Here is a 24,811-nt window from a genome sequence, read left to right as displayed (position 1 = left end):
TTGGGAGAGTTAGAGGAAGAGATGGGGGGAGGGGCTTCGTCATCCTCGCCCTCGTGCACAGCAGCGACTTTAGGTCACGGACCGAACGGGATAAACATTTATTAAACACTCTAGAACTACATTTTTAAAACTTTAAAACTGCAACTTTTAACTTAGTTATGAACTAGATATATAGCATTACCTGTGATAATGCTGGTGTGAATGCTGGAAGCTGAATTTGGCCGCTGAGGATGCTAGTGCTGATAGCTGAAATCGCTGAAGCTGATAGCTGAAATCGCTGAAGCTGATAGCTGAAAACGCTGAAGCTGATAGCTGAAATCGCGGAAGATGATAGCTGAAATAACTGAAGCTGATAGCTGAAATCGCTGAAGCTGATAGCTGAAATCGCTGAAGCTGATAGCTGAAATCGCTGAAGCTGATAGCTGAAATCGCTGAAGCTGATAGCCACCTAGAATGTTAGCTAAATGCCAAATTAGCCTGAAAAAACTAAAAGAAAAAAAGAAAACTTAGGTTAGCGAAAACAGCTAACATGTAGCTGAAAAAACAGCTAAACTTCAAAACTGTTCATCTGGATAGCTCCAATAACAGTCGTCATATTTGTTGCAGTGCTAATGTTAGGTTAGGGTTGAGGGGCTGTAAGCTACTGGAGTAGTGTGTTAAAAAAGGGATGATGGGAAATGAGAGCAGGCTCACTCTGCGCCAGGGCTCCACACAGGGTGAATTTCTACAGCTATCACTGTGCAGGAACTATTTCCTAGGAAACAACCATTTTTTTAAACATAAATTTGGCTAAAATCTGCATAACCATAAGTAAAAAGCCGCTGGGAACTATTTGAAAATAGATCAAATGATTAAAATTGTTGCTCCTGAGTTAAAGGTATTGAGCATTTCTTTAGTTTCTTGTTTCCTCGTACAATTGACTGCATTTGATGATTTCTGAATGCAGTGATGAGAATCTCAAATAGCAGCTTTTCACAAAAAGAAAACAGAAAAACAGCAACTCTGATGATATTTGGATAAACTGATCTTCAAACGAGATAAAAGGCTGCATTGATGAATGCAATGCTAAAACTCCCAAAGCTGCTCCAGTGAAAATATCTAAATAAGGAGGTTGTTCTCAATCCCTTTTCTTTAGAAGTCGTGCCTTCAAGCCTTCAGCCTGCCGTGCACAGGCTAATGCCACAGCTAATGCCCGAAAACCGACAGATGATCCAGCCTAAATCCAAATCTCTCTCCAAATCTCTGCAGTCATGTCCGATAATGTGATAATAAAAGGGGTGTTTAGAGAGCACACAGACAGCTACTCCAGCGAACGGAGATTATGACGGTTTCAATTCCCGCTATAGAGTCATATTTGTTCATGAGAATCGTGTACCAGTCATTTTTATTCTGGCCTAACGACTCTGGGCTTGCCTTTATACAGTCAGACGGGACATCGGATCTTCGGTGAACCATCCAACCATTCAATTCCGGGATATGACTCTCCTATGTTGGATAATGGGGGTAAAGTCTGCAGGGAAATTAAACTGGTCGTCAGTAGAAGTCTATAAAATCCTTATGTGACATCCAAACTCTCCAGCATCTCATAAAACATTCTAAATCAAGAAGTATCAGGAGAAGAAAACTTCTGTGCATGACAATGATCAATCATAAAAATGGAATACAGCAGCTCCTTAACACTTTAAAGCCCACCACAACAAAGAATTGAAGTTTTTTATTGATATTTAATTATCAATTCTGATACAATGTGTGACTCTTCAAAAAATATTGTTCAGGAAGAAAAGCACCTTATTTATCCATGGTCTCAAATTTGATCCACACATTTTTAACTTGGTGGAACTGTATTATAAATAATTAATTATCAACAAATTTATCACATTTTTCATACAGGAAGTAGTTATTTAAGAAAGGAATAAGAGGTTAGCTAAACTCAACCTAAAGTTGAGAAAATTAGCCAAACATTTTCCCGCCAAAAGTGGTTTTGAGAAGTCATGGGGGCAGCCATTTTGAAAAGAGCTGGAAAAGTCCTTCTACTGCCCCTAGTGGAATGTTAATGCAGTGCAGCGCAGAAAACAGACTAAGTCATATCAGGTTTTAATGAAAGTTTTTATAATGCTAATGATGTAGAGGTCTCAAAATTGTATGTATCAAATATGATACAAATGGTTATATAGGGTTAGTTTTTTGCAGAGTGACTCATTTTTTAATTTACTTAAATCACCAAATATCAAAACTGAGATTTCTCGTGACAATTCTTGCTTAAACTGCTGAAATAATGTTGCTCAAATGTTATTTTTTTCTCCCAATTTGAAGGTTTTCCATCTGAAAACTCCAGCAGACTGATTTGCATCGGAACCTGCTGCAACACTTGCATCGCTCTGAACCTGGATTTACCTCCCAGAAGCAGATGTTTCTGTAAAGCTCAGATTTACAGCAGAAATGACCTGCGACAGCTGCAAGTGTTTGTGTTTTCCGTCTCTTCTTTGTATATTTAGACATTTTTGGGTGATAAACTGAACAGATCCTCAGATCTACCAGGAAACATCTATAACCATTTTAAAAATATACATCAAAATTGCACAAAAGGCTAAAACGTCCATGAAAAACTGTATTTATATGAAAACATTTGGCTAATTATCATGGTTTCTAATGATTCAAGTTGAGTGATTTTACAGAAGATGAACACGTTCCATCCTGAATGATTTTGAACAGAAGTAGTTTTTGATGAACGAGACGACACAATTTGTACCAAAACTAAACAAAAATGACCGTTTAAAAAACTGAATGAAAATGAAAATTGTGTTTGTAATGTGTTCTTGTGGCATTTCTTTCATGATGGAGGAACTATATATTAAAGGTTAACACAACACGACTCCCCTCTCAGCCCAGATTTGAAGAATGAAAAAAGGGGCGGGGCTGAGTGTTGGAGGAGTGGTTTGGATCTGTGAAGGTGAGCCAGAGGCAGGAACTCGAGGTCCAGACTGAAGGGGATCCATGTTCGAGTGGTAAAATGATGCTAGCATCATAAGCTAATAAAGGCTAATGCATTGAGCTAACAATCTCGAGTGAAAGGTTCCTTAGAAATCCATCACCAGGACGGAGTTCTTTGGTTTCAACACCAAAGTCGACTACCTTCCATGTCCACTGGAAAGTTGTGTAAGACAGCAGATTTTTGACGACTGACAGTAAAACAGCTACGATGCTAAAGCTAACACGCTAACAACCGACTGTTACAGAATTAAAGATAGCTTTAATAGAGCATGATGACGTCAAACCTCTGGGATTTACACCAGTTGACCAATGACAAAATTAAACTGTAATACTTTGATTAAACCTGTAGGGGGCAGCACACAGACTGTTTTAGACTATCATTTCAGGAAGTTTATTTTAAATTCTCAAGAATGTGGCAATGACCGAGAGACAGGATGATTAAAGCCCAATTTATAGAAATCAACAGACTAAAAAAGTTCATTGTTTGATTATCCTTTCAGATAAATAAGCTAAAAATAACATTTTTGAGAATTTTTTTATTCAAATTACTGTGAACCAAGAAAATGCAGTTTGTGGCACTAAAAACTACAACATGGTAACTCTAATATTTATTTATTTATTTTTTTTTTGCACCAGTTATGTTAAGTTGGGCTTGTGAAGGGCTGTAAGCTTGCAGGAGTGAGTGTAAACAGAGAGCTCTCAGCAGAGGGGAATAGTGGGATTGCTCTGCAGCAACAGTACCGCCCACAACTCAGAGGTGAATTACTAATGAACTCCAGCTGCTCTGCAGAAACCAGACCTGAAAAAGGACACTATTTTTAAAAAATATATTTTTTATATAATTAAAAGACCACTGGGGGCAGTTTGAAATCAGCCCAAAAGACGTGAAAAAACAAATTACCAGGTCTGATTCTAGAGCTGTTATGCAAAACTGCAGGTGTTTGGAATGAGCCAAATACTTCACTTAACCACCAGCCAATCATAGGCTGGAAAAAAAACAGCTGTTTAAAATGTGACTCGTTTTAAATCAAGTCAACATGTGCTAAAAACCAGAATACAAGATGTTTGTCTGTGGCTCAGAGTTAGTGATGAATCCTATGGAGTGACATTTGTGCCACCATACTGCAACAAAAAGTCACAGTTTTGAGATCAAAGTTTATACAAAAAGTGTGAAGTGTTCAGAATGAAAATTCATCATTTGCAAATGAAAATATTTAATATTTTCTTTCAAAACTTTTTGTTTTTGTTTTCAAAAAGTATTTTTGTGATTGCAAACATTTTTTTCTTCTTTCAAGAAATAAGACAAAGACAGAAAAAAGTTTGCCAACATTAACATATTTTTAGAAAGCTAAAAGAAGATAGTTTTCAAAAGAAGTACTAGTTATTTTCATTAGCAAATTATGAATTTTATTTTTTAACACTTTTTGTCCACAATTAAGAAAATGTTGATGTCAAAACTGTGGCTTTTGCTTGCAACATGGTGGCACAAACATCACTCCATACAATTCTAGACTTACTAAAAAGAGATTTGGCTCTATTCATTTATTTGGTCTCTCTTGGGTAAATGGACTGTCCTAATGTTCGCAGTCCATGAAAAAATAGCTAAAATAGAACCATTGGTTAGATGAGAGACAGCTGCAGGTGGGAATATGGAGACAGCATATAGATGGTAGCTTTGAATACAACAATTTGTCATTCCGCGCAGACGCCTGTGAACTTTCCTGCTAGATAAATATTCATGTAAGTGGAAAGGGTCGTTCACTCTCATCCCAGGTAAATCCCCACGCATAAAATGCTTCTGTCAGGACCCATTTCCATGCAGCGACTCAGCAACCCCGTCCACCCACAGTCTACGCATGAGCGCCGAGAGACAGGCGCTCTGTACTTCCTCCCCTCGGCTTCCAAAACCTTTATCTTTGCTTCAAATCCTCAAACTTTTCCATGTTCCAGCATCATTAGCCTGACACTGAAGTTGCCCTCAGAATCGCTGGTTTTTTCTTCCCTTTTTTGCGTTTCCTCTTTGCTCCTTAACGCGCAGTGAGGTGGAAAGAGAAACGCTCGTGTCAAACTGGTGATTTTAGAAGACTGATGGAGAGCAAGTCAGAGTTTTGAGAAACCGAGTACAGATGCTGAAATGGTGTAAAAACAGAACATTGGTAAATAAGACATAAAAAATCAGAAACAAGAAAAAAAAACTGAATGTCAGCAGCACCAAGACAAAAAGCACAAAAGGTGAACTTTTAATTAAACACAACTTCCATGAAATTGCTCAAATTAGATTTGAAACAAAAACCAGTTCAGCGGTCTTGTGGTAGAGTGTCCACCCTGAGACTGGACGGTCGTGGGTTCAAATCCAGGCCGAGTTACACCAAAGACTGTCTAGATGGGAAACATGTTTGACACTCAGCATTAACGGGCTGGATTGGGGGGGTTAAACCACCAAATGGTTCCTGAGCGCACCTGTGTCTGCAGCTCACCACTCCCCCAGGGGAGGGGTCAAACGCTGAGGACATTTTTCACACTCCTAGATGCGTGATAACTGATGGGACATTAACTTTGAATTTGCCTAATGGAAACAATTTAGGAAAAACTCACATTTATGGAAAAAAAATGGTTTGCAAAAAGTGTTTTTTGAAATTGATATATTTCACTAAACTGTAATGGAAACATTTTTTTCAAAATAAATGAGTCACATGACCAACACCAGATACCACACTTAGCTTAGTGCCTCGGGCTCTGAAACACGGACCACCTCAGCTGGTGCACGGCTGCACCGCAAGAACTGAATGAATGACTTTTTCCGTGAGTTGGTTTGTGTTTATTCGCTTAATCATGATTTCATGGAAACCTTGAAATTACAAAATTTTGTTTTTTCAACATTTCTTGAATTTCAAAAAACACATTTTGCCCATATTTGACATGGAAAAACAGCTCAAAAGTGACAATCCGAGTTCAAAAAAGAAAATCTGACGGCGGCATGAAATCTAGAAGTCTCTGCTGATGTCTCCCCTTTTTTAAGCTTTTTCATTGAATACACTGTAGATTTATGTGTACAGTCACTTAGTGTTTTTATTTATTATATGTAAAGTATTATATTTAAAAATCACAAGGTCAATTCTGGATGTTCTGTTCGATGATTCTTTCTGTTCACTGACAGCTGATTCACTCCGAGTCTTGTGTTGAGGATATTCAGATAAAATATCATCTCAAGGTAACAGAGTTAAAGTTCAAGTGGAGCCGCATCTGTGCAGTGATATAAAATCACCAATTACTGCATAAATGAATCCATCATTTCAGAAAAAACCTGTGACTCAAATCTGTACTTTTCCCTTTTTGGACAAACAATCGTCTCAATTATTCAAATAATGATAATGTACAAAATGGTGAAAGAAAATGAACGAGTATTGAGAGTTAATGTTACAAAACAGAATCAATCTAATATGTAAACATATCAGAGTGTTTTTCTTTTGCTCATCTTAAAACATGTATTACTGTAAAGTAGGAGTGTCAAACTCAATCAAACGGGGGCAAAATCCAAAACACACCTGAGGTCTGAACAGGATAAACATTATGGAACACTCTAAAACTACATTTTTTAAACTTCAAAACTGTAACTTTTTACCATAATTTTGAACTAGATAGATAGCATTAGCTGCAATGATGCTAGTGTGAATGCTGGAAGCTGAATTTGGCCGCTGAAGATGCTGAAATTGAAATTGATAGCTGAGAACGCTGAAGCTGACAGCCAGTAAAAATATTAGTAAACAGCAATAATAAACAACCAACATGAAGCTGAAAAAAATAGCAAAACATCAAAATCGCCTCAAAAACTGAAAAAAGTCTAAATTAGCTAAAACAGCTAGCGTGTAAATATTAGCTAAACTCCAAAACAGCCTAAAAGCTTTTAAATAGAGTCTAAATTAGCCGAAACAGCTAGCATGGAGCTGAAATATTTGCTAAAATCTTAGTAAATGCCCAAATAGTCTGAAAAACTAGCAGACGGTCAATATTTAAAACTTTGGCCCGATCCAAATACTCCCCCTCTCCCTTAGCCCCCCCCTTCGCTCATCCCTCCGTGCTCGCTCCAAACGGAGGGAGGGTGATGAAAAATTAGTGTCTAATATTTTGGACGTGACTTTCGCTCAATGACATCATCAATATCGGCGGTCTGCTAGCGTTAGCGCGGAGCTAAAACTGTAACTTTTTAACATAATTATGAATGATAAAAAGTCAGAATATTATTCCAGAATAAATCATTAATCATTAATCATTAATAACAATAAAATAAAATGATCTGGAGGGCCGGATCCGGCCCACAGGCCTCGACTTTGACATCCATCCATCCATCTTCTTGTCCGCTTCTTCCCTTCCGGGGTCGCGGGGGTGCCGGAGCCTATCCCGGCTACTGAAGGGCGAAGGCGGGGTACACCCTGGACAGGTCGCCAGTCTGTCGCAGGGCCGACTTTGACATATGCTCTAAATTAACATTTTTCACAATAAAATCAGATTTAAAAAAATCTACTACAAGATAAATTTGGGGTCAAACATGCATCCAGATAAAAGCTATAAAACTTCAGTTTAGTTCTTAATAACTGCAAACTTAACCAAGAGTGACAGCTGATCTGAAGCTTAAGAGACTGAACACAAAGTCTACAGGTGTGTTGCTGGATGATAAATATTATAAACTGACTGGAGGACATTCTGTAAAAATCTAAGTGATGACGTTCTTCCTCTGAAGAACAAATGATGAACAACATATATTTCTATGTCTCCACCAAAATGAAAACGTGCGACCTGAATTTATGTGAAGCCGACAGCTGCGGATCACAGTGGAGCTCTGTGGGGGCAATTAAAACGATGGCGGCTCCAGATGAACACTCCAACAAAAGCCCCGTGTAGCTCCTCACGGCTTTCAGTTATGGCCACGATGCAAGTCCAACCTCTGGATTTAGATCTGAAATCCACCCTAGACCGAGTCAAAGCTGAAGAGGATCAATCATTCAGTCACAATTTGAAATATCAGACCGGTCCATGGGGGAACTTGATGACCTGCTACTAAAATCTTTAATTTAACACCTCGTCCACCACAGCGACACAAAGTCATTTAGAATGATCATTTGGTTTGCTTAGAGTTTGTTTCCTTCAATAATCCGGAACCATTTTTCAGTCTAAAACACCCAAGTGGACCCTAGTTCTGGACCAGGAACCACCCTATGACCCATCTTTTAAAGTGAATTCCCTGAACAAATTATTCTATCCTGCTGTTGACGAGTCGTTTCCATAATTGTAAAAACTGAACAGGTGAAGTTTTCCAGGTTCCTGAAATCCCAGTATATGAACGTGGAGCTCTGACCTTCACCTTGAACTGCTGCCGCCTGAGTGACAAGTGGTGGGAAGTTGGAAATATGGCTCCGCGAGTATAATTGAACGAGCGCGTTCGCTCCTAATACGCTGTTTTAGTGGAAACAAGCAGAAACCCAAACACTTTAGAAAACAAATGAGGGTGTCAAGCATTTGACTCAACTGCAGGTGCTCCTTCATAACACTCCACATCAAAAGCGAACAATTTATTCACTCTCCGCTTCTGATTTCTGAAGAGGCCTCAACACCCACCGTCGCTGTTACAGTGGGTGGTGAAAGCTGCTGCTGCTGCTTAAGTTGAGTTAGGCAATGAAGAGGTAAAACGGAGGACAAACATTAACAGAGAGTTGGCAAACTACTACAAAAAAGTTTCTCTTTTCTTCAATGGGGATCATTGCAGAAAGAAAGTGGATATAGATCCTGTGATACAACCAGTTGATCTGTTTGAGGAAATTGTTTCTTTGTGTTTCTTGCAAGATAATCAGGTGTAAAATAAATATTTGTACAAACAAATAAGGAAACTGGAATGAATGTGAAATCCATTCACATTTTTAGTTTCTCCACATCAAAAAAAGACAAACTGAACTTTATTAGACGATTTTTTATTTGTATAGGTTTCATGTGTCAAAGTCAATCAAATTCAGTCCTCCAGATCATTTTATTTTATTGTTATTAATGACCCAATGTTATCTTGGGCTCATTTCTAACTTGTATAAATTTGACAAAATATATTTTTATGGAGAGTAAAATATTGAAAGTTATTTAAGGTTTAAGTTGATTTATTCTGGAATAATATTCCTGCCTTTTTATTATTCAGAATTATGTTAAAAAGTTAGTTTTAAAGTTTTAAAATTGTCATTCTGCTAGCTTTTTGGACTATTTTGACATTTACTGAGATTTTTTTAGGCTGTTTCAGAGTTTAGCTAATATTTCAGCTACATGCTAGCTGTTTTGGCTAATTTAGACTATTTTGTTGTTTTTGTAGGCTGTTTAGGAGTTAAGCTAATATTTACATACTAGCCGTTTCGGCTAATTTAGGCTTTTTTGTTGTTTTTTAGACTATTTTGAAGTTTAGCTATTTTTTCAGCTACTTGCTAGTTGTTTTGGCTAACCTAAGTTTTTTAAAAAGTTTTTTAGGCTAATTTGGCATTCAGCTATTAGCTTCAGTGTTTTTAACTATCAATTTCAGTATCTTCAGTGGCCAAATTCAGCTTCCAGCATTCACACTACCATTATTACAGGTAATGTTATATATCTAGTTCATAATTATGTTAAAAAGTTACAGTTTTAAAGTTTTAAAAATGTATTTTGAGAGTGTTTAATAAATGTTCATCCTGTTCAACTTTTGGATTTTGGCCCCTTGTGTGATTGAGTTTAACACGACTGGTATTGATTGGTTGATTAGATTAGATTTTAACAACTTGCCTTAAACAGATCAATCTATTCATCAATCAAGTGGATTAATTGTTAAACCAATAAAAATGATCAGTAAATTGTCCAAAGAGCCTTTTAAAACCAAAGGATTTTTGGGGGACACCTTTGAAACAAGACGCTCCGTGTCAAAGGGTTACACTTCAAAGTAAATGTCAAATAAATTTCCCATTTTTAAGATCTCTTTACTCCTAAAACTGTCTGATTCCTAATACAAAGGCTAAACTTAATGAAGCGAGTTGCCAGTCCATTTATTGGTTGTCAATTTAATCTCAAAGACAAAAAAGGTCAAGCCAAACCCTCCAGGTGCCAAAAGTACACACAATCCAACCCGCTAAAAAGGACAGCACTTCCTCTGCTGGCTCCATTAGAAATAATTATCCTGGACTGATCTATACCGAGTGGAAGCGCGGCGGGCGCAGCAGCTCGCCGCAGCAGCTCGCCTCGGCTGTGTCGGACTGCAGATGTCTTTGATCATGAATACACTTGTGCCCGTCCCAAGTATGAAAAGAATCTGCTTTGACTTTTGACAACCTTCTAAACTTCCTGTAATTCTCAAGGTGCTGAATGTCAGCGTGCAGTGGAGCGTGTCTGGTAGTCACAGGGAAAAAGCCCTCAGTGAGCAGGTCAGCCACAGGGGGTCTGGAATGGTAAATGCACTGATAACTGGCCACCCAGTGCGACTCTGCTGCAGCGTAAAAAACCAAGCCGTCAGTGCGGTCGCCACCCCAGCGGAAAATTGTGTCCACCAAAGCGTGTGAGATGGGGAAGGGATGTGACAGTAAAGACATGCAATCCTAATGAAAATCAAATCCAGTCAGCTGGCTTCTCGGGGAGGCTCCGTGGCAGAAATCCTATAGCACAACAGCCTCTCCCCTATACTTGATAAGAGAGGTGAAGTTCAGATAAGGAGGAGGTGGAGGCCAACTCCATTATGTGCTGGTGGATCGGGGTTGCCGGGTAGAAAACACAAACTCGCCCTGTGACTCCTTCTTCTCATATTTTCCTGTTGTTTGAATTAGTCACACCATGTGTGTGGAGGTGAACACGGCACCTCCACACGCTTTCCTGGACCAATCTGCAATTTCTCATGCCCATTCATGTTGCCTTAGCAATCCCATGTGGGTTCTGGCACGTTTACCGCCACCATAAGCTCTTCAATTTTTCTGAACAGCAGATGCAGTTGTCAGAGTGTTCTCAACCTACTGCTTTTTATGGAGCTATTATTTTCAAATATAAGTTCTGTTTCGAAAACTAAATAAAAATTAAAAATACTCAGAAAGTTTATATTTTAACATACATTTTTATGCTTTTTCTCTGATGTTTTTGCTTGTTCCTTTAAGTAACTAAGGTGTCAAGTCGGTCTGGGATAATAATATCAATCTGAATCGATCTAAGCTTAATAGATCAATAATTGATCCATGAATCGATCTAACTCATAAACCTTAAGTCCACTAGCTTGATGCTAACGTATTATGGGATTTCTCATAGGACGGCTAATGAATGCAAACACACATTCTGACTAAACGAACATCTTTAAAGGGATATTCCAAACTCTTTTAAGGAAATTATTTTGAAGAATCCATTTATGGTCTAACGCCGGGTTCACACTGGGCATGGAAGTGCCGCGAAACAGAGACCGCTTCCATTCGGCGCCATTGTTAACCTACGGTGTGGTTCCCACCAGGAGCGGAGCACCATGGAACACTGAGTGCTATTAACAAACACATTATGGTTTCACTGACACATTTTTAAGCTAATGAGACACAGAGTGAAAAACCTCTTGGATTGTATTTTTGTAAATTGATCACTTGTTATTAGGGCTGGGAATCATTGAGTACCTCACGATACGATGCAACACATCGATGCTCACGATGTCGATGTTATCGCGATACTGCGATAAACGGTAAAAACTCCTCTCTAAAAACTCAACGTATAGAAGAACACAGATTTTTGTGGAAAATAAATCCCCATTTTTTTTTAGCTTGAACACAATCACAATAAACAACTGTCTTATTATGTGCAACATAAAAAATAAACTTTTGCTCAAATCAGTAATAAATTAATTGGATGTATTTGTAAAATTCAGTGTTAACATGAACAGTGACACTACTTAGTGCAAAATTGTTGTAAACAACAGAACAAAAATTAAATAATTCAAGTAGCTGCCAGACATATTGGTGCAACGTGACAGCCAGCAACAGCGCCCCCTATCTACATCCAAAGGACCGTCTCACCAAAAACTGACAAACATGACGTTTTACAGCCTCTTCTAGCAAAGTACATGGTGAGAACTCATCAAGAATCAATCACAGGACTAAATATCATAATATATCGCAATATCGATATCTTGTTATGGTTTTCAAGTGTCAAAGCATAAAGCGGTGTTTAAGGGTCACTCCAGGCGTTCCAAACAGGAAGTGGCTCCAGGAGGCTAAAATCCCATCATAGACCTCTATAGACAAATAAATGCTATTAATCAGTCATTCTATAATAACTATTCTTCCTCTGATACTTTTTCAACATGTTCTTGATCATCTTTTTTCATGATATTTTTTCTGTAGTTATTCAAAACTAGCCAATCAGATGTCTCAAATAAAAGTAGGCGGAGTCTCTTGACCCCTACGCCCAATGTTTAAAACATTTGGCATATTTCCAGTAGCCCGCTTTCAATAGGGGTGTGGACTTCAAACAAGCTCACACCTGATAGGGAAGAGTGGTTGCCATAGAAACGTTGACTCCGGACCAATCAATGCTAAATAACGACGTCTGGCATCAATGCAGGAAAAATGCGTGACTGAGTCGATTTTATTTGGTTGGAGCCAGAAGTAAAACACTTACAGTCAAAGTCTAAGATAGTAAATGGGTAAAATCCAGGGGTGTATTGACAGAAAACATTTGGATTTCTTAGTGACAGTCGGGTTTTTCTAATCTCAGTTGGTATAAAACAGAGAATTGCATCAAATAATTTTATAAAATCTTCCATATTCCTGCTATTCTGTATTTCCCTCAACTCTGCAGTGGAGAACATAGTTAACCCTGTAAACCATTTGAATCATATTTGATACACGTAATTCTGAGACCCCCCCCCCCCATCTCATTAGTATAATCAAAGACAACTATTGTATGACACCTAGTCCATGTTTTCAGCCCTGCAGTGCATTATCATACCACTAGGGGCAGTAGACGAGCTTTTCCTACTCATTTCAAAATGGCTGCCCCCATGACATGTCAAAAACTGTTTGGGCGGGAAAATGTTCTGCTAATTTTCAATAATTCAGGTTGGGATTATCTCATCTAATGTTATTTCTTTTTCCTCAATGACTACTTCCTGTATTGAAAAAAAATGCTAAATTTCTTGAGTTTCTTTATTTATAAAACAGTTTCGCCATGTTAAAAATGTGTGGATCAAATTTGACACAATAATGGCTAAATAAGGTGCTTTTTTCCCTAAACAATATTTTTGCCAAGACACACATTGTTTCATGATTGATATTTGAATGTTATGAAAAGTTATTTGATGTAGTTTGTTTGTGAATACTAGACTTTTTAAAAGAAATGTACACAAAAATGGAGAAATAGTTGGTTTTAAAAAATGTTTGCTTTTGTATTCAGTATGTTTTCTGGTGTCTCAGCACTGGATGTAGCGCTCTACTGTGGGATTTTAAAAATAAATGAAGGGACCTGCACATATGGAAATGAACCTCATAGATAATGGATGCATCGTCTCTATTTCACATCCCAGTGAAGACTTAAAACTCTGTTAGCAGAGACTTTAGAATGCAGCAAAAAGCGTGACATAAAGCCATCATGGCGGTTATTACTAATCCATTCCCCTTTTCATGTGCTTTAATTTTGCCTGCCCTGTCGTTTCATTCATTTGTGAGCTCAAAGCCATGAACCTGCTCGCCTTAATGTGAGATAAACCTCTGAATGGAGAGCGACATTAATTGTGTCTAAAAGAATTCAAGTGAAGTAGCAGCCGCCTCTGTCAGTGACTCTCATTTCCCCACATGCACACATCAAAAGAAATAAGTGGGAAGAGCAATTCTAATTGCCTGGAAGCGACCTGCCTGCCTCGGCACCGGGATGCTGTTTTGTGTGTTCACTTCAAAAAAGTCCTTCAGTCTTTGTCCAGTTTTTTACTGACTGGCTGGTTTGAATGACCACCCGGTCTTTTACAAATACATCATAATTAAAAGAAAAAAGATCAAGTGAACATTTCTGGAAGTTCAGTATCAGCATTAAGCAGAAACATGACGATTAGCCCTGACATCACTGCAATAAATAGTTGGCATTCTGTCGCCATCTAGACAGCAGAGGCTGTACTGCATGGAGGATGGATCAGGACTTCCATCAAGCAGGAATTAGATGTTTCTTCTTCTCTTCCTGTGTTTTCCTGAGCAGAATCATGAGGTTTGCTGAAGTCTCTCTCAGTCTCAGTTACTTCAGGCCAAAGACAGGTTACACGCCGACGGTTCACCAGAACATCACCAGATGTTTGCACAGCTTAGCTCCCAGTATGTCTCTGATATGCCAGTTCTTAAAACCCAGAGTCTGCGAACCTCAAGCAGAGGTCTTCTACTATGGAGCTAGGTTGGGACCAACATTATTTGTGACCCACATTAAACAAATTTTAAAAAATATTGGTGTTTGGCCAAAAAGAAAAAAGCAAAATGTCCAAACTTTTTGCTATTCTACAATAAACGTAAATATTCTCAGCTTCAAATGTTTTGTTTTTAGGTTTCAAAACTCAAAATTTAACTAAGAATGTAATTAAATGGAACTTGAAGTAAAAACAAAAATGTCTGAAAATTAATTTTCTTTACGTTTTACAGTGATCAGCATTATCAATCTGCAAAAGGAGATCCTGTAAAAATAGGTCAAAAGTATTTAACATTTGAAACGTTGTCTTTAAATAAGCAAAATAAACAGGAAACGTTCTTAAAATTAGATTATTCTATTGAAAAACCTTATTAATACAATTATTGTTCTTAACGTTAAGTGCATATAATTAATTTTTTATTGTCCTAAGTGATGTTTAAACCTTGAATTAAACTCAGTTTGATCTGCACAATTAAATCGACTTTGTTGGGGTTTTCAGCGCGGAGAAGCTGAAGGAGTACGACACCCAAGATGATAAGAATTCCTACAGGAACTCAAACTAAAACATTCCAGTGCCTGCAGAACGTTATTGTTGACTCTGTGACCTTACATCCTGAAGATTCATTCTTTTGTGTAACCAGAACAACCCAATTTCTGAAACATGACTCTTCCTGCATCTATTTTTTTATGTTTATCTAAACCTGTTTGTAGCATTATATGTTGCATGCATGCATAAATAAAAATGTAATAAATGAAATAAAAATATATAAAATAAGATTAAAAAAAATAAAATAAAAATAAATAAAAAACAAATTAAAAATAAAGAAATATTTAAAAAATATTTAAAATTAGATTAAATTAAATAAAAATGAAAAAATACAATAAAAATATAAACATTAAAATAAAATCAAATAACCCTGTTGGAAGCAGGAGTCTGAACTCGTACTTTGGTTTTGACTGTTTTCAAAATTGTCTTGTGTTCACAGAAATAACCGACAGTTTGGGTTCAACTTTTGCAGTGCGCTGACAGACATCTTGTGTAAATCTTTCAGCAAAAACCAAAAGCTTCTGGTTCAAACGCGCTTCAACACTTGGAGCGTCTCCACACAGGGTCCCAAATGCTCCACATTTGGCCGTCTAACTGGATGTAAAAAGCAACATCAAAAGGTTAATTGAGCTGAGGTAACACTATTGCTAAGCACAACTTTTCAGTGAAGAGCCAGAGGTAAACTAATTCATAAAGATCATGGAAGGTCAGCCTACAGCAGGAAGCACATGGAAATGAGGTAGAGACATTCTGGACTAATCAAGCAAATATTTTTAAAATAAAATAAAACTTTACAAACACAAGTGACCCTCTAGGTGTTCCATTGAATTTGTGCAGCACATAGCCCAACCGGAGTTCAATTGGCTTCTAATTTGGCTATTTTTCTACCTAAATCTCTACAACGAGCACAGCAGCTAACATTTAATTTTTATTCCCCACTGCTCCATTTCATTTGATAAGTGCGTTTAACATAAAGGCAGAAAAAGGATGTAATTATTTTTAATAAGGGCCAGACAGAAGTATCCATTCTACGGCCTCCATCGTGACCTCTCAGCCCGTCGCTAACGGCGTTCGGCGAATTGCATTAGCAGGAACCATATGGCAGCAGATGGAATGACGCTCCCCACCAACAGGATGAAAAATATGCCACGTTCACCAATCAGAAATCTCCATCATCGCTTTTGACCTTGTGAGCATAATTAACAACTTTCCGTAATGAAAAGCTTAATATTCAGAGACCTGCAGTGAGGAACTCTTACTGCTCAGTCAGGAAGGATCTGCTACTCATTTATTACCTGAACTGAACAAAAAAACAACAGCTGAGCTCCACTCACTGACAGGCTAATGCAACTTAAAGTATCAATGCTTTCTGCCTTTGTTCCAGAGGAAAAAGTGGCAGCTTTTTACACGAACTCTCCCACTGTGCCGGCGGCAGACGGGTGCACTTTGTGGCTGCAGAGAGAGCCGCTGCAATCACGCCGAGAAAAGGGCCGGCGCTCCTGACCCGCCAAGCACGGAGCTTATGGGGGATATTTGTGCCGCCATAGTGCAAGCAAAAGTCACAGTTTTTAGATCAAAATTTTCTAAATAGCAAACAAAGTGTGAAGTGTTCAGAGTGTTCAGAAAGTGATTAGAATAAAAATTCATCATTCGCAAAAAATAAACAATAATATTTGCTTTTTAAAAAGTTTTGCGTTTCTAAACTTTTTTGTTTTCAAAATGTTTTTTTTTGTTTTTAGAAATATTTTTGCATTTCCAAACTTTTTTTGCTTTCAAAAAATATCTTTGCGTTTGGAAGCTTTTTGTTTATCTTTTAAAGAATATTTTTGTGATTGCAAACTTTTCTTTGCTTTCCCCCAAAAAATTTTGCATTTGCAAAAAATATTGCGTTTGCAAACTTTCTGTTTTCAATAAATGTTTGCATTTGCAAACTTTTTGTGCTTTCAAAAATATTTTTGCATTTGCAAAAAAATTTTTTTTCAAAAAATATTTCTGTGTTTTCAAACTTTTTTGCTCTCAAAAATGTTTTGTCTTAAAATAATATTTTTGCATTTGCAAATGTTTGTTTTTTGTTTTCAGAAAATATTTTTACATTTGGAAACTTTTTTTCTTTCATGAAATGAGAAAAAAATAATATTTTTGAAAGCATAAAACAATTTTTTTTAAAGCAAATATTAAATATCTTAATTTGCATATTATGATTTTAATTTTAATTAACATTTTACATTTTGTTTGTAATTTAGAAATCTTTGATCTTAAAACCGTGACTTGTGCTTGCAGTATGGTGGCACAAACATCACTCCGTATGCGCCGGTGTGTCAGCTACAGTGTGTAGAAAGGGGCATGTTTGGATGTCAGACGACGAGTGGGTGAACATTTCATGAATATCCCTGATGTGATACGAAGGGTGTTGGATCATGAACGCGAAGGAGGAGGAGGAGGCATACGGCCAGAGACGGGCAGAGGAGGCTGGGTGCCATGACTCGCTCGCAGGCATTTCAGATTCAGCCTCTGATCAGCAAAGCTGCTTTTCTTTTCGTTCATTATGTTGAGCGACTCTTTGTGCCGCCGTCACCCACTTCATCTGCGTGCATGTTGATCTGCTTGTCGGACCGCTAGATTGACAAAAGCAGATCAAACTGAGATGAACGTGTGATGAACTGCTGCAGCAGCCCTGCGTTCTGCCACTGTGTCCTTCACACATGATTACGACAGACTTTTTCTGCGTCTGCTCATGTTGGTCCGTCTCTGTACCCACAAATAAGCCATTAATCTGCTCTCCCGGGACGGAGCTTTTTCGCTTTTTTCCTCCTCACTTGGCACATTTCACAAGTAAATCATCCAATGTCCAAAGTGTTTTGCATAATTAGGCCACTTATATCAAATGCAGGCAGATTTTAATAGACCGCGAAGGGGACGTATTTACTTTAATTGCTACTCTCAGTGCCTCCATACCTCGCCCTCCTTCACTTCATCTCCTATTCCTTCAGCAACAGCATCAAGGAACGGCAGATTGAAGAAGACGGTCCGGATCAAAGGTCACGCCCTCCTTCAGTGGAGTTTAGATAGCGTTTGACCTCTCAGCCGCTCAACCACCGGGAAAACAGACAAACAAAAGTCTCTGTTTCCGACGGCACTATTACAAGCAGAGAGTGGGAGTGGGCACAGGAGGGCTTTTCACTCCCAACTTGTGAGGATGCAAACGTTATTTACTGGAAGCTTTTAAAGTTTTCTATCAACACCACAAATATAAAGGAAAAATCCTCCAAAGAGCTCTCACACAACACAGAGGGACGGGCTGAGTGCGTCCACACAGGAAACGCCACAAAAAGGTGGAAAGTGAAGGAGAACAAAACCGCCAAAAAGCACACAGAAGACGACCGCCTGATGCTGGCAGCACATCATCAGCGGGGGGCTTTCACACTCCCACCCGAACCAGTCCTACTTCTCTTTTTCCGTCTCTCATTTGGTTAAAACCACAAAAAAACTCCAACTTTCCTCTGAATCCTGGAGATGAAGCAGCAGCGAGCGGCGATGGCGGTGAGGAGGAAGACACAAAGGGATAAGCTGCATTAATGACCAGCATTCCTCATTAGTGTCATCACTAGACTTTGTAGACTGTCGTACTGTCACCCTTTAACTAAACTCATGGAAAAGTCCATCTCCGAGGCAGAAGTTGCTGGCAGGTCTGAAGGAACTCCTCGCATACAGAGAGAAAATGAAAAAGTTCGCTGTGGTCGGCTTCTGAGAGGATAATTGATTGTAGCAAATGACGGACACGATGTTCCATTTGTGAAGGAAGAGCTCCAGAAAGAGTTCGGAGCGAGCGTCCCTCATTAGCCTCCACACAGGAGGACCATACGAAACCAGTCCAGTCATGGAAAATATGGTTGGAAGACGGAAAAAAACTTCTCGTTTCTTCACATCTCAAAGTATTTGTGGTCTTTTATAGGGTGAATACTCCATGTGTGGGGAAGTACTGCGGTTATGTCCTCCCTTTTCATGTAGTTATCCATGCTTCTGTTTGGTGCAGTGTGATTCATGTGTTGTCCCTCTTTCCCACCCCCCTCCAGGGGCTCCTGTCCTTGGCCGTGGACCTCGCCTCTGGCTGGTCTCCTCTCCCCCACCTCTATCTGGATGAAGTCCATCTGCTACACTATTCAAACATGTAGTTGTAGAGTTAGATAAACTAATTTAATAGTCATCGTCTGTCCTGGGAGAGGATCCCTCTTTCATGTGGACTTCTCTCAGATTTGTTCTTCTTTTCCTACAGAATCTGTTTTTTAGGAGTCTTAGGAGGTTCTAAGGGCTGGGATAACCAGTTTAGTCTGTTTAGTTTAGTAATCAGCTATTGTTTACATTTTATGACTGACTTTCTGCTTTTTGAATCATTAAGGTTGCAAAGCCCATTGAGACATTTGTATTGGGATATTGGGCTATATACGTATATAAAACTGAACTGCATCAATCTCATCGGGCATTATCCTTTACTGATGCAACAAGTCACCATCTGTTCTTCTTTGACAAATTAAATGTATGGAAAGAAAATGGAAATAGTGTATGCATAAATAAAGAAAGTTGTCTGTGTTTATTCTGTATTTGAAACAGTAAAGCCTCGTTTCCACCGAGCGGTCCGGTCCGGTCCAGTTTAGAACGGTCCGGGCAATTCAATGCAGCGTTTCTATTGAGCGTTGGACCATCAGGGTGCATGTGGGGTGTAGACCGATGACGTAGCTGTGCATCAAAACCATTTTTCTACGAACCTACAACCAAACGGAAAACCAATCGGTACGATTGCCTAATGGGTCAATTTTGTAATGGAGACGCTCACAAAACTGTAACTGGTCCGGTCCGGTCCGGTCTGGACCCCTGAGTGGAAACGAGGCATAAAAGTGGATGAGTAACAGGACACCTCGTGAGCTTCCATCTTGTGGTTGAAGCATATTTCCTGAAGAGCGTGACCGTCCATGTCTCTCCACCCCCCCTCCTCGGGCCTGCTCTAACTTAAACGGGAACTTTAACAGTCTGCTGGTCACCGCGCCCATAAACGTCCACGCCAGCAAATCTTCTGTCCCAGACACACCCCGGTGCCAGCCCAGAATTTAAACTGTGAGTTTAACTCATCCCCTCCCCGAGGTAGAAGCCGGGAAACGCCACAGAGCTCTAGGAAAGTAAACGGCGGATTAAACTAGGTTAATCGCATTAATTAAGACAAACAGCTAGTTTTTTATTATTTTTTTACTGGTTTGGAGGGCATGGGATGAAGCAGGAGCTGAGGAGGGAGTTTAAGAATGTAGAACAATAGATAAAAGGATGAAACGTGGAGTCACTGAGGAAAACAATGGCAGAGAAATCCCTGCACCTGCTGCTCACGGCTTATTCAGAGCCGTCGCTCCACCTGGAGAGTCCGTTTCATTTGGAAAGTGAGGATTTATTATCAAGGAGGGGGCTGCTGGTGGCAGGCATGCTGTGTGTGCTGGCATGGCGCGAGGAAGGTAGGAGGAACCACTTATCATCCGTGACTGCTGGGCTGGAAGAACACGCTTGGCTGTGAGAGTCGTCGTGGCACGATGTTCTCACGGAGACGCCGGCTGAGGCGGGGGGGCCATGGAGGCCCTTTGAACACCTCAGCGAGGGGCTTACCTACAGTCTAATGTTACCAGGAACGCTGCAATCAGAGATTTCAGAAAACTGAAGAAATTTGCATTTGTGAACCCATCATGCTGAGGGTCGGGCACCGGAGTTAAGATCCAAGTAGGAACTGTTATGATTTACGCGGATCTACCGAAACTGACAGAAGCTGCAAACGGTTCCTCATTTCAGTGCTTAGTTTCAGTGAAGGTCTATTTGTCTACATCGCACGTGTCAAAGTCAAGGCCCAGGGGCCGGATCTGGCCCTCCGAGTAATTCTATCCGGCCCTCCAGATCATTTTATTTTATTGTTATTAATGACCCGATGTTATCTTGCTCTTATTTCTAACTCGTATAATTTTGACAAAATATATATTTATAGAGAGTAAAATATTGAAAGTTATTTAAGGTTTAAGTTGATTTATTCTGGAATAATATTCCTGCATTTTCATTATTCATAATTATGGTAAAAAGTTACAGTTTTAAAGTTTTAAAAATTGACATTCTGCTAGCTTTTTAGACTATTTACTAAGAGCTTAGCTAATATTTCAGCTACATGCTAGCTAATTTAGTATTTTTTTATGTTTTTTTAGGTTGTTTTGCAGTTAGGCTAATATTTACATGCTAGCTGCTTTGAATAACGAAGGTTTTTACATTTTTTTAGGCTAATTTGTCATTTAGCTAATATTTCAGCTGGCTATCAGCTTTAGTCTTTTCAGCTTTCAGCTTCAGCTTTTTTTTCATACTAGTATTATCTCAGGTAATGCTATATATCTAGTTCATAATTATGTTAAAAAGTTAAAGTTTTAAAAATATTGTTTTAAAGTGTTCAATAAAATGTTGATCCTGTTCAGCCCGCGATCTAAGGTGTGTTTTGGATTTTGGCCCCACGTGATTGAGTTTGACCCTCCTGGTCTTAGGGGATGTCAATCACTTCTCTGTTCAGTACAATGAAGTTCTAGATAATTTTTCTGCCTTTCCTGTGAGAGTGGACGGGCTCACATAAAACCGCTGACAGGACGAGCAAGAGCGCTGTAATGTCTGGCTGCAGATCATTGAAGTTTGGCAGGTCGCTGCGTCACATAAGCCAATCAGGACATGTGACGTTTTCAGTGACCCGATCAGCAGGTAAAATACTAATCTAATACGAGTGTTTTGTCCTATCGCAGCGCGGCGGTTCTATGGCTGCAGTGGAGCTCGTCCAATCTGCCAGCAGACAGAGAGCCGCCGCGGGGAGCGGGAGCAGCCTGCTCGGGTCTCATGAACTGTGTTGTTTTACTTGTTTTCGTCGAGACAATAATAAAAAAAAAGGTCTCTTAACTTTTCCCCTCTCAAGTTAATGCAGAACAGCCTTCAAACTCAGTCACAGAGACACAGAAACACAGTGGAAGCGGCTGTCATTCAGACACACTCCCCGAGTGAAACAAAAGTCCGGTAACCCCCCCGACAAGCTCAGCCGCGCGATGAAATAGGGGCGGGCCACCGGTTTGTGGCTCGGAGGTCAAAAAAAACGACGACAACCAAAACGTCCTGAAAACGTGACGATTTGGGGATCAAAATTTGTTGATTTAGGAAGATGTAGGCATTATTTTTATTACTGAAGGACCGAAATCACTGATTAGGAACCAAAACCAAAGAACCGATTTGGCACCGGAACCGAATAAAACCCAATCGGTGCCAAACCCTGGTCATCCACAGCGTCTCATCTGGGAGAAACGTGGCGTTAGAAAGAACTCAAGGTCCAAAAACTCTCCACAGTCTCTGAGTATGAGATGATCAGCCCAGCTGAGAGTATCAAACTCAGATGTTCAACCTGTAAAAATCTCACCACAAAATACGATGGAACAAGTAAAGGATTAAGATTCTTCAGGGTTTTTAAAGAAACCTCCAAAAACTCCACTGAAAACCTCACAAAAGTGGCAAAAGCGCATTAGAGAGCCGACCAGACCGCAATCAATAAAACAGGAAGTTAAATAATTTCTTTCAAGGCACTATTAGCCTGAATCATGATCGCAGCAGATCAGAGGATTGAAGCACAATGTGGAAATGAACCAACTGCTTATCTAATTAAAAAGGAACAATACACAGATACACAGCAGGACGGGAGCGCTAAGCCTACACAGGCCAAACAAGAAATGAGCTGCAGCGTCTCAGAAGTCTGGAGAGGAAAAGAGAGAAGCTGCTTCTCAAATGAGCTGTTTGCCTGTCATGCTTCAGGCTCTCTGTGTGTCTGTGCATTAAGAAAAGAGGGATTTAGACATTAGCTGCTGCTGCTCCTCAAACTTTCAGATTGTTTGATTTCAAAAGCAAATGAAAACGTCCAAGACTTACCAGAATCTGGGATGTGTGGTTTCTTTTTTTAAATGAAGGGAGGTCAGAGGTCGCAGGGGATTTCCTCAAAAAATCCCCCACAACTTGACTGTGATACAAGAGATGTGACAATAGTGTGCAGACGTGTCCTAGAATGTTCTTTTACAGTGTCTTAAGAAAAGTGAGGAAGACGGAGCTTTGATTAAAACACAACACAGAGAGAAACCAAGTTAGTTCCCAGCCTCCTCCTCTCCTCCTCTCCTCCGTGCTCCTCTGTGCCTCCCCTCACTCACACATGCGCGCTCCCCTCACAAGCCCAAAGAAACCATCAAGTTGGTGGCTGAGCGGAATGTAGATGCGACTGGAGACAAGAGCCAGAGCCGTGATTTGCACACAGACGCGGGGAGCAACCTACAAACCTCTGCGCTCTAGCCGCAAACCTCTGCGCCTCATGCGCAAACCTCCCGCTTTGGACGCAAATCTCTGCGCTTTAGGCGCAAACCTTCCGCTTTAGCCCCAATCTTGTGCGCTTCAGACGCAATCCTGTGCGCTTTAGCTCCAAACCTTTGCGCTCCAGGCGCAATCCTGTGCACTTTAGGCGCATTCACCTGCGTTTCAGACCCCAACATTTCCTATTTAGCCCGTAAACTTCCGCTGTAGCCCCAAACCCTGTACACTTCGGTGCAATCCTGTGCGCATCAGGCGCAAACCTCTGCGCTTTAGGCGCTACATCTCTGCGCTCTGCCCCCACAAAGTGTGAAAAAGGAACCCGCGCTGCAGACAGCAACCCTCGTCGGTACCAAACGTAGAAGCACGCGCGCATCGGAACCAGCCGAACGGGAGCAAACTTGTTTTGGTCCCAAAGACAGCACATCCAGTCCCGCTTCTATTCCCCTAACATGTTATTTTTAGCGCCTTCACAAACTTGGAGAGCTCCTGGTTGCGCCACAGAAGCCCCCCAGCCCCCCTCAGTTCCCCCACAGCCCCCCAGCGCCCGGCGTGGAGGATGGAAACCTCGCTCGCATCGTTCCGCCCCGGCTTACCTGGTGGAGGAGGAACGCCATCAGGACGCGGACTCCGATCTCCATGGTGGTTCAGGTTCTCTCGCTCGGCGTGTCACAGTAACAGATTCAGCAGTGGGCGGCAGAGGCTGGGTCAGCTCTGCTCATAATTCCAGAGTCCACACGGCGGGAGGAGAGGAGAGGGAAACAGGGAAACCTTCTCCTGGAGCCGCCGGCTGCCAACTTCCCCCGAATACAACTGCAGTGTGAGCAGCGGAGCGCTGGATATGAAGGCGCGAGCGCAACCAATGGATTTATGAGAAGGACAGATTGGGGGAGGGGGGGGGGGGGGGGTAACAGAGGTTTCTCATTCTCTCTCTCTCTCTATAGAAAAAAAATGACTGAATTTTTATGTGAGGAGTTTCCCGCGATGGTCATGCCCCCCTCCCCCCGCAACCCCCCGGTTCTGACCGGGTTCTTGACTGATGACTTCATGACTGCGATCCCGACAGTTCTGATGGGCTCAGGTAGAAAAGGATTTACGGTTTCTGTCGTTTTAGATTCAGAAATGAACCGGATTTTGACGTTTCCAAAGAGCAACAATCTGCAGAGCCCTTTTTTAAATGGGGGGGGGGGGGACGATGGTTTATGACAATAAAGCTGAACATCAGAACATTTCCAATAGCTGTTCAAATCACAGCTAGAGCACACTCTAGCTTCATTCCTTCCGTTTCCTAAAGCTTTATTTAAAGAATATATGGGGGGTCACATGGTTGCTGGAGCCTATACCTAAGCTAAGGACAGGTCAAACCACATACATCCATTCATCTTCTTAACCTTCTGAATTCCTTCCAGGGTCACTAGAACCCGTCCCACCAACCGTGGGGTGAAGGTGGGGTACATACACCCCAAACAGGTCTGACCACACACCTGT

At 40.3% G+C, this 24,811-nt stretch overlaps 1 protein-coding gene across 1 annotated transcript in view; it reads right to left on the bottom strand.

Moving 5' to 3' along the window:
- The window catches only part of cdh13 (cadherin 13, H-cadherin (heart)), a 431,031-nt gene extending 406,856 nt beyond the window's left edge, over positions 1–24,175 (bottom strand). Inside the window, exon 1 of the mRNA XM_024281692.2 lies at positions 23,920–24,175. Within this exon, the coding sequence (XP_024137460.1) occupies positions 23,920–23,964 (45 nt within the window). The 5' untranslated portion in view covers positions 23,965–24,175. The remainder of the gene's footprint in view (positions 1–23,919) is intronic.
- Between the last annotated feature and the right edge of the window lie 636 nt (positions 24,176–24,811).

This window comes from Oryzias melastigma, linkage group LG6, assembly GCF_002922805.2.
Source record: "Oryzias melastigma strain HK-1 linkage group LG6, ASM292280v2, whole genome shotgun sequence".
NCBI classification, from domain to species: Eukaryota; Metazoa; Chordata; class Actinopteri; order Beloniformes; family Adrianichthyidae; genus Oryzias; species Oryzias melastigma.
This window is presented reverse-complemented; position numbering and strand designations above follow the sequence as displayed.